This window comes from Cloeon dipterum, chromosome 4, assembly GCF_949628265.1.
Source record: "Cloeon dipterum chromosome 4, ieCloDipt1.1, whole genome shotgun sequence".
NCBI classification, from domain to species: Eukaryota; Metazoa; Arthropoda; class Insecta; order Ephemeroptera; family Baetidae; genus Cloeon; species Cloeon dipterum.
Window position 1 is genome coordinate 13,861,379 of NC_088789.1, and position 10,446 is coordinate 13,871,824.

The 10,446-nt window shown below is 41.0% G+C and overlaps 1 protein-coding gene across 1 annotated transcript; it reads right to left on the bottom strand.

Moving 5' to 3' along the window:
- Window positions 1-8,004: 8,004 nt before the first annotated feature.
- LOC135942020 (probable tRNA (uracil-O(2)-)-methyltransferase) lies at window positions 8,005-10,417 on the bottom strand. The gene is made up of 6 exons (XM_065487899.1): window positions 10,316-10,417; window positions 9,796-10,256; window positions 9,413-9,732; window positions 9,116-9,352; window positions 8,810-9,061; window positions 8,005-8,754 (listed from the first exon to the last, which is right to left on the bottom strand). The coding sequence occupies exons 2-6, from the start codon at window positions 10,208-10,210 to the stop codon at window positions 8,218-8,220; spliced, it is 1,761 nt and encodes a 586-aa protein (XP_065343971.1). The 5' UTR covers window positions 10,211-10,256; window positions 10,316-10,417; the 3' UTR covers window positions 8,005-8,217.
- Window positions 10,418-10,446: the final 29 nt, after the last annotated feature.

The following is a 10,446-nucleotide window of genomic DNA, read 5'->3' on the forward strand; positions in this document are numbered from 1 at the left end:
TTTGGAGTGGCATTCTAATTAGATTTCGACCTGCTTTTCTCCTTTGATTGGTACCACGTAAAATATAAATAGGAATATCTGAATATTTCTACTGCAGTGCAGAATATACACTGCTATTGAAAATTTAAACCTACTTCAAAGTGCCAAATTCATTTAATATAGTGGAAAGTAAAAAAAGAAATTATTAATATCCTTTTTACACCTTAAAGATCCCACATTCATTTTCTACGTTTTGTTGTAACCGCTTTAACCTTTCTCCTCTCCTGGAGAGAACGCACATCCGCAATGCAGTCCTTTGCCAACTATCTGGCGAATTCCACAATTTTTAGATTGCATCAGCGCATAATCAACCAGTAAACCGCGCCCTTCAGAGCAATAAGAGAGATTCCGGCAGTTCTAATGAGGCGCGCACCTTGTAAACAAAAAGGGTTGCGGGAAACAAGGAGGAACAAACTCTGGCGTTGCTTAATTCGACCCGGCGGCAGAGCCACAGAATTAGAGCTCAGCTCTGTGTTAATCTGCGAAAAATATTCACCGCTGGCCAGACACGCCGAGTTTCTCATTCAGAGTCACCTGTCTGATGGTCGAGGTGGGTACATAAAAATTGTAGTACATGCGTGCGTGCGTGTGCGGACGGCTGGCCATGTAGTTCCATAGATAATGCCAGCTTCGAACGAACTGTTTTGCGGCTTGGTAATGGCACTCCCGAGGGCTGTCCACTCTCTCGCACGCCGAGCACTTATATTCTCTTTCGCCTCCTTGCCTTCTGCCTAATGCCCGCGAGTCCCATAACGGGCGGCCTATGCCGATGTCTGGCTAGACTTCAAATTAAACAAAACCCCAGTGACTTATTAACGATATTAAAAGCGTATTGGCCAATGGTGCCAAATTGTAATGCTAACGAGTTTTAGTTTCAATAAAGCTTCACTTTTCATTAGAAGAAACTATTTGATTGAATCTTTAAAAGCATTAATGGATGTCGGCTTCGATTTGACCGATGCGATTTTTATTTTGATGTGAAATCATTTTATATCTAAGCAAAATATTGTTATTTTAAGACAGGGTTGACCTTCGGGAAGGCTTCGCCTTGCACCAGACCCTGACAAAGGTAAAAGTCCTCAGCTTACAGCTAACAATGATGCAATTTACAAATATCCGCCTTGCACAGTCCTCAACGCTGTCGCCACCTTTTTTAGGTCTCAGGTCCTAATAAGGTACACTTGGAAGAGGTGAAAACAGGATCCAGACTATGTTATAGGCACTTCTTTGCCAAGAGTCTCCGATTTTGGTGGAATTTAGTGAAGGTATTGCTTAACGTCTCACCTTAACATTAAAGGACAAAATTTTAAAATGCGCTCTATTTCAATATTATTTTTTCCATTCCCTCTTTACAAAAATTTTGGACTTCATATAATATTCATATTAAAGATAACTACGCTCCAATATCGATCAACCTTTTGCTTTGCTGATAAAGGGGTTTCTTTAAGAGTTGTGACACCTTTTTACGTCAAGGTAAATCTCCAGATAGCAAAGCAAGTCTCAAGACTTTGCCGTTATAAAGAACCAACCCCCTTCGGCTTAAGGCATTGTGTTCGGCAGGTATATTGATCGCATCAATATAGCAACTGCTAAAAGTGCTATACGTGTTTCCAGACCTCAATGACCATCAACTTGCCATGCGGGAAAAATTGCTTCAAAAAACGGTTGATACACATTTGCTAGAAAATTTGTTCAACTTAATATTCTTTGATCCTTGAATACACCTGGAAAAAATAAATAATATGGGATTTTCGTAACTTTAAGATTGTTATTTATTTATTTCAATAAGAGTGTTCAATGACTTGATTGAAGGTTGAAATTCATGGGAAAAAATTCGGAAATTCCTACAAATAGAGCGAGTTTGGGCCATGAAATAGGGCTGTAGTTGACAGCCGGAACTAATAGGAATAAAAAAACGACGACTTTTTCCATTAGGAATGTCAGAATTTTTCTATCAAGAATGTTTTAATTCAAGAGCCAGCCATTGATTGAAGATTTTACCGCAAATTATCTTACCCCTTAATTATTTTTATAACTTTCCTTTGACATTTTTGCGTTATGTAGGAAGTTTTCTAAAATTTGCAAGTTTATATTAAAAAAAAGTACTGAAAAAAGGTTGGATAAAAAAATATCAACCCAGAAATAAGGAATAGGATTAGGATTGATAGAATTGTGTGTATTCACTTCGTTGTTGCAACACATCGCGTGCAGCCTTAAGTAGATAAATGTAGACAAATGAATTTTGAATCTTTCTTTCAAACTGTTTCTTCTTAAAACTTGTCCGATTAAATTAGATTTTACTCTTTATAGACTTGATTTTGAGCCGATTTGGCAGAACAATAGCTCATACCGTTGCTATGAGAACTGCGAGCAATAGAAACATCGATATTTTAAAAAGAAAAATGTGTGTAGCTTTTAACTCTGTCAGCTCATTTTTACCCGCGTTTTAACTTGAGGTTTTCATTCTGGGTCGAGCTTTGCTTTCAGTTGGCACGCCAGCATCGCGCCTCGGGATCGGTGCAAATGTGATGGCGCAGCTCATTTTGCAGGTCTAATAACCATTGAAATCGCACGGCGGATCCGTGATTGAATGTTTCCAATAAAAACGTCCAGAGGTGCCAGAGAAAAAAAACCGCCTGTGTGTTTGAAAGCGGTAGCGGCGGAGATTGTGGCAGAAAAAGCAAACGGTGTGCGCGCAAAAAATCAGAGGGTGAGCGTGCGAGCTCCAATTTCCTCTCACGCCTGGCAATGAAAATAAAATTTTTATCTCTTGTTTCTTGGGTGGCAATTTGCAACCTGCTGAGTTGGCTGCCAAAAGGAACACCGCGCGAACGGAAGGGCTGCTGCGAGGAAACTACCGGGGAGACCGCCACTTGGCATAATTTAAATGTAAATTCATTGGTGGGCACATACACACGCGTTTGAAACCAGCGTTTCATATGCAAACGCGTTCGCATTTCTCTAGCGAGCGGTGCAGTCCTGCCTTTGAGATGGATGGAAAAAATAATGTGGCTGCAGCGATTTCCCTTCGGAAATTTAGTGCTTGCTGTCGGTTTTATTGTCGGCCAGGGCTATGAAAGGCTTTCCAGGTGATTAGTGAGGAAACCCGAGCAGAATATATCGCACTCGTGCGAGTTTAAATGCGAGATATTCTTCATTCACTGCTCTTCTATTCAATATATTCATTAAAAAAATGTATGTTGTAAGAAGTGCTGATGAAACTTCATGACCCTCCAAGAATGAAATACGAATGTGGATCATTTTAAATATTCCCAATTCCCACTGTCTACTCACAGCCAGTAATTTTGAAGTTCCCATGGATGAATCATTTGGCAACGAAAATCAATAGAGTGGGTTTGTGGGAACGCGTCAGTATCACTGTTTCCTCCCTGATTTTATTTTAAGAGGGGAGTGAGTGTCAAGCGCACGACTCGCAGCTACAGCAACAGTCGCCTCAGATCATTCATTAGCTATCCTTGGACCACGTTCGCGGTGAGACCTCGTTAAATTAACTCTCGTGCCTTAATTGACCTCAGCACTCTGACGAATACTCAAATAATTATTACCAAAGAGCGCTCCAGGCGGCGGGGCACTCGCTCTCTCGTTCATCCGCGACCTGACATTAGCGTCGCTGGGGTGCACGTATATATCAATCGTATCTATGGGAAACAAAGCTGGCTGCATTATTTGTGCTCAGAGGATTGGCGTCGAGTAGACAATGGAACAAACATGGAGCAAGCTGTTGTTGGCTAATAATTAGTACTTGTGTGCAGGCACATTTGGTGGTGCACTTGACAGCCAGATTCTGAAGGGCCGAGCCGCCTCAACATTCTATTATACCAAAATAAAATTCAATCATTTTTTTACTCTAACAGTCTAAAGCAGCAAATTAATGAAGAGTTATTTTTAGATCATTTGTGCTTGGAACATTTTGGATCTAGTTTCAACTGGTGTTCTTTTCTTTTCTGTAAAAGTCAATCAGACGTGAGGACGACTCCTTCAGAAAGCAGTTAATTGCCAGAGCACTGGAACGCACATGTACACTCTGGCCAAACAGCCACCTAACTTTCAATTAATATGGTGGCACGCCAGCTTCCTTGCTGCACGTATACGTTCAGAACGTATAGCTTGATTTTTGCGGCAACGCTCCTTCCTGACCGTGCCGTAATCAAAGTTGAGTGAAACAAAAAATACCCGGTCGGTCAGGGCTCATCGAGAGGAAACCTAACGAGTAAGTGGGCAAACTTTCATAAATCAATTACTTGGCCCTGACGTTCAGTCGGCCGGGACCGGTCGGTCGGTTGATGTGGCTCGACTTGAACTCATCACACTCTGTGACCGGTAATTTAATTTGTGTTCGAAAGTATGTGCGTACGACATTCCACCTCCTCATTTTCCACCCCACCAACTCTGATCAATGCTTTTGCTAAACTTTCAAATGGTTTGCAAGGAATAACATTATTCTGCTGTTCGCTCAAAGCGATACTTGAATTGGATCTCTACATCGCTTTGGAAAAATGCGACTGAGCTTTTTTCTTTTCATTTACAGAACCTTGTCATTTGATGGACTATAATCGTTTTTTCTCACTAACAGGAAAGAAAACTTTGTTCCTGTCGCAATCGATATTGAAGGGCAAAAACAAAGTGAAAAATGCTCCATTCGCTCTTTGGCCTTAATCTTAGAAGGATATTATGTTAGCCTGCAAAAGCAGAGTTCGAGATCTGCATTGTGATTAATACCGAATTAATGCGACGTGTAGCTGGAACACTAATTGCACTAAAGCAAATAAATCATGGCTCAGCTGTAATTACTCAACGTGAGAGTGTGCCCTGCTGCTCCCCCCAATCTGGAATTCAATCGTGATTTTATCGTTGGCGAATGCTGCAGTGGCAACAAACAGGTCCAGTGCGAGAGGAACGATGCCTCTCTCGCCTTGTGGAGAAGAGCGCATAATCGAGAAATAAAGAGCAAACTTCCCGTGCTGCAACTACCAAAAGGAGAACTAAGCGTAGGCGCGCAGTCCAAGAAACTTATGCTGGAAAACTTAGTCGAAGGAGCAAATTACTGCTTTGTAAGCAGATGGATACTCTGCTGTCTGCACTCGCTTCTACGCTAATTACACTAAAGACCTGTAATCGATTCCAAACAAAAGTAATTATGTTATTGGAATACTGATATGGATCTTCGTCACAATTAATTTGGTACTCTAGATATTAGATTATAAATAAAGCGACAAATACTGCTTGAATGATTTGTCCTGAAATTGTTGTACAAATATTCGTATTTTTAGTTTGCCTTCAACATAAGAGGACAATGATTAATTGTCTACTCGTATATTTATATTTAGCAAAAAAAATAATAGCTGTTGATTAGAACAATATTATGTTATTTCACCGTTATTTTGTTTGTTAGCCGTTGCACCAAACGCTTCCATTTCTGCTTTCTATTCTTCAACAGTTGTTGCAACTTTTAATCTTTTTGAAATTGTCCTTCCGCACAAAATAAATAAATATATCGAGGTTTTCCCCAGCAGACAGCGTTTCCACCAATCTTAAGTGACAATGCTTGTCTGAGCTGAAAAAGTTTGCGAGTTGCTTGTTAGCGCGGCTTGCCATGCAGCGGAGCACTCTTGTACGCCCAGCAGTGTGGTGTTTTTTGCCCCCGCTGGCTGGCTGGCTATCGCAAAATTAAGTAAGCCGCTCAAGGAGAGTCTGTGCTCGCTCGTGTACACCAAGTTGGTCTGCTGTGTGTGTTTACTGCGCCAGTTGCGATCCTGCCGCGGATTCCCACATTATACCTCCCTGCAGGAAACACACCTCGAGCAGCAGCTCATTTGGAGCGCGCAGGATCGCCGCAGCGAGAGCGCACCGCGCGTCTTCTCACACGCGCCCAGAGAGCGAATTGTGGCGTGTAATTTTGCACTCTCATCCTCACGCTGCCGGCGCTGCCGGCAGCCAGAGTTAATAACTCTGTTCCAATGAGCAAATTTAAGGTCGGGGGTAATCCACCAGAGCGGCCGCGTGGTGTGTGTGCAATTGAATTTAACGACCAACTCTGCGAGTGCATGCACGCCCGTACTGCTCCGCTCGCCCAAGAAGTGATCAAGCTGCTTCTTGCTCCACTTGCAAAGGTTAAGACCTTTTACACTCAAGTTTTGATTAAAGGTATGGGAAATCAACTGGTTGCGCTTCGCCCCTCTCTTATGAGAGGGAAGGTTTCCCAAACGCTGAACTCACTCTGTAATCTAGGAAAATTAATAGCGAAGAATAGATGATACGAAAACCATGAAATTCATAATAATATTTAAAATTAATATAGTAAAAATCAGATGGTTTCAGACAACAAGACATGCAAATAAAATAATATCATAGGAAAATTTGTTAGCTGCTCTGCTCCTTTGTGTGATGTTTAATAACATTGAAATTAATTTACACTTTTGAGTCAAATTTTTAAACTACTCATTTTAACATAAATTTTATTAACCTTATTATTTTTCAGATTCAGTTTCATTTCAGCTGATTTTCGGAAACCTCATAATGATTTATTGAAGTGTGATTGAGCTCTCAAAAGAGGAGCCATCCTTCGAAACTTGTGGAAATGGCGCACTACTCCCAGACGTGTGTTTCTATTAGCAACTTTATTTAAGTGGATCCCAAACCCAGCAGGTCCTTAATACTTTTCTCTTTTCCCACACACTTCTGCTTCGCCCGCCTCCACTTTTCACTCTCTAGGTCTCTTTTCCACGCAGAAGCTGAAAAGAATATATGCTAATTTTGGGTTTGCATGCTTGAGGAGGTCCTCACGGAGTGGTGCGCGTTGCTGGCAGCTAGGCTGTTTCGCCTGCGTGTCTCCACTTGTGGCCCCGCAAACTTTATCCGTTTGCCTGATGACATTGTTAGTGAAAGCATCGGTGTGTGGTAAAAAGGTAAACGGGCTTGCTGCGCACCAAACACAAACAGGGTGCCGCGCGCGCCGTCTTTTCTACTGTTTATTTTGGCTCGATTGGATGCACCTGCACTTGATTAAACCGACCCTTCTTTTTATGTCCGCATATAAAGTTCAGGCTATCGATTCGATCGCGCAAAGGAAATTCAAACAAAACGTAAAACAGACCTGTACGAGACGTTCTGACCATAAACTCTGCTATCGCGGTAGCGTTTCAACTCTTTGTTATTCATTTGTGAGATATGAGAAAATTTTGGTAAACTACGGGAGCTTAAGTTAAAAAAAAGCAATTTGTGTCATCTCAAATCGGCTGAAAATATTCTGGAGAAACACCAACATTTTTACCTTTATAAAATTAAAATGCTTAGGCTTAGAGCAGCCAGACCACTAAGAGGGGTTGCCTTTATCACCTATGCAGCGTGCCAGTTCTTACCCATTATGCATATTTATAGACAATATGCAAAATTAATTTAATCAAGACCAAAGTTGAGCGGGTCCAACAAAGAAGGGGAAAGGGTTTTGTGCACGAGAAATGAAATCCAAACACGTAGGAAACACACAAGAAATAATTCATCCTGCAAGTGGCACTGGCACGCAACTCGCTTATTTTTCATGCACCCCCGACTGCCCCCTTCGCAACCCATTTATTTCCTCGCATTATTTTCTTTTAACTTCAGCCGCGCTAGCAAAATGTAATTACACAAACAAAGGTGCGAGAGGCTCGGACATAAATCGCCACAGGACAACCCGTGCCTTACTCGCTTGTCACGCTACCATTTGTAGGCCCAAAGATCACGCACCCCAAAGAACCCGTGTGCGGCAAGGTGCGTTCGCCAACGCTTCCTGCTCGCACAAACACTAAAATTCAATTATATACTGCCTTCCTGCACATAGAATAACCTATTCAACAAGTTCCTCCAGTGGCAGCTGTAGCGCAACGAATATTATTAAGTTGATTTTTCAAATTGAAAAATCGAGAGTAGGATACATAATCTAAAATGTGTAAGAAATAACCTCAATTCGTGTAATATACTAAAATCTATTTTATTTTATTCTATTTTATTATTGTATTTTAAATTAAAAACACAAGAAATTTCTAAAACATGAACCTTGATATTGATGCTTGCAAATGACCATGCAATGTTATCAATTTTAATTTTCTGCAATAAAATAAGTAAAACTTCAGTAATGAGAAATTAGACTTAACTGTGTAATATTGTTTACAAGAAAGTTTAATCGGAGTTAGGAGCATGTTGAAAGCTGCAATGCTCATCTGGTAGAGGACAACCATTAATATGGTTTGAGAAGAACCAGCAAGGGCGATTTTTCCATTTTGCGGTATTTTTAAGATCTAAATTTAGTTTTGGAAGCCTGAACTTGACAATACCTCCTTGAACTTGAAAAATGCTGTGGTTGTTTCTGAGAAGTGTCTGCAAGCCTCCAAACTCTTTCTTCATCTGCAATTTCATATCATCTGGCACCAATTGAGCTGCATCAGCCATGCTCAAGCCCCCTTCCACTTGCCACTCTCCTTCCTTCACACTTTCAAACATTTTTCTAGACACCATTTTCACGACAGACTCAATTATATCCTTGGGCAGTTTTGTGCAGTTTCGAACTTGTTCTTCTGCTGGGCGAGGGTTGAAAATGGCACTGTTTGAGCTGTTTACAAAATCCCAAAGTGAATCTTTTGACAGTGGAATCAAATTTGATTGACCAATGAGGCAAGTTCGCTTAGTCGAGGGAATTCTCAATTTGTCGATGGTCACCTACAATAATGGATTTTTAAAAGTTGTCTTCAAGACGTTATTACCGCTTTCTTACGTCAAAACCACAATTTTTGCCGATTGAGGCAATGTAGCCAATGTACTCTGTGTACTGGCTATTTGAAGAGACCTTTCGCTGGTACTTTCCATAAAAATCAAATGAGCAGCACGGCAAAAGGAAAAAGTTGCAACTGGGTGAACTTTGCGCTGCAAGAACTGGTATCCAAGGGGTTAGTTCATCAGAGTGGTTTCCAATTAGCCAATCAACTTCAGGGTAGACTGTATCAGAGCTTGGGACCACTGTTGATACCTGCAATTTTAAATTTTAAGTGGCATCATGGATTCTGTGAAGATAGTAGGGTACCTCAAGTTTTGTTGTTTCAGGGTATACTGCCCAGATTTTGCGACTTCTGATGTCCAAACCAGTCCCATGGCATCCCTCCTCATTCAAAACATGAACAAGTAGCCCATTTCCACACCCAAGGTCTACAAATGATGGCCCTGCATCGCCTTCATTGCAGTTCCACAAGCAGAGCAAATAACTTGCAATTGCCAAATCCTCATACACAAATTTCAAAGGGTCAGTCTGTTCAGTCCATATCTGTTGACAAAATCATAGTTCAAAATTAAAATGTTTATACATGTGAAATATAGAGTCAACCTTGACAAAATATGGCCCATATTTTGCTTTGAGGCGACTGTATGTTGCATTGTACTTGTCGAGATCGATTTGGGTTAGCGACTCAGTTGGAATTGTTGAGCTTTGCTTTGGTTTCGCACATATCCACTTGGTAATCCTTGGAAACAATGTTGTACGAAGCCAGTTTTCTGTCAAATCAGATCCGGATCTCTTCGAGTACAAAAGGAATCTGATATTTTGTCCTGGATCAAATGAAGCTTGAATCTTGTATGGAAGTTTTGTTTGCATCGACTCCCCATTTTCCATGAAAGGAATAAATGTAGCTTCATTATTGGTGAAGTCTGTAAGTTAAATAGATTATTAGATAAATATAACTAGCTGTAAACCTATGAAATGGAAAATACCTATAAAAATAATATCTCTATTGGCTTCTCCAGATTTAGACTGATTCTTTGCAAGCAGTTGCCTGACAAGATAAATTACATTCAAATTAGGACGTGGCTTTAATTGACGGACTGAAAACTCTTCATCCATAGCATTTCTTTGGCCAAAGAACTCTGGAAATAGAGGCTCAAAGTCCGTGGAAATCCATTCTTTCTGAACACAGTGCTCGACGAATCGGCTGATGTCCAACTTAGTGCACTGCTGGAGGCCCCCAGACGTGACGATTTTGCAGCCAAAGAGTCGGCGATTCACAACGTGCGGGTTGGACAACCATACGGATACCCCTTGCCAAAAGTTGTCAGCCGTCACCGGAATGTCCAACGGCAGCTCTTTATTTTCGACAGCTTCAAAACTGTCAGATGACGATGACGCCATTATATTTTCCAACAACGATTTGTATTCAAACTGGTTGAATCTTCCTCTGAAAATCTCAGTGAAAATCATTTTTGAACAATAGAATAATATTAAGAATATCTCTACCAAAGATCGAACAGGAGCGTGCGAGACATTCCCCGTTCGACATCACACGAGGAGCAAAAAGCCTTTTGTTTACCTCGCCTTATTGAGAACACATGTGAATTTAAACCACGCCCCTTTACGTTTCTTTTCTG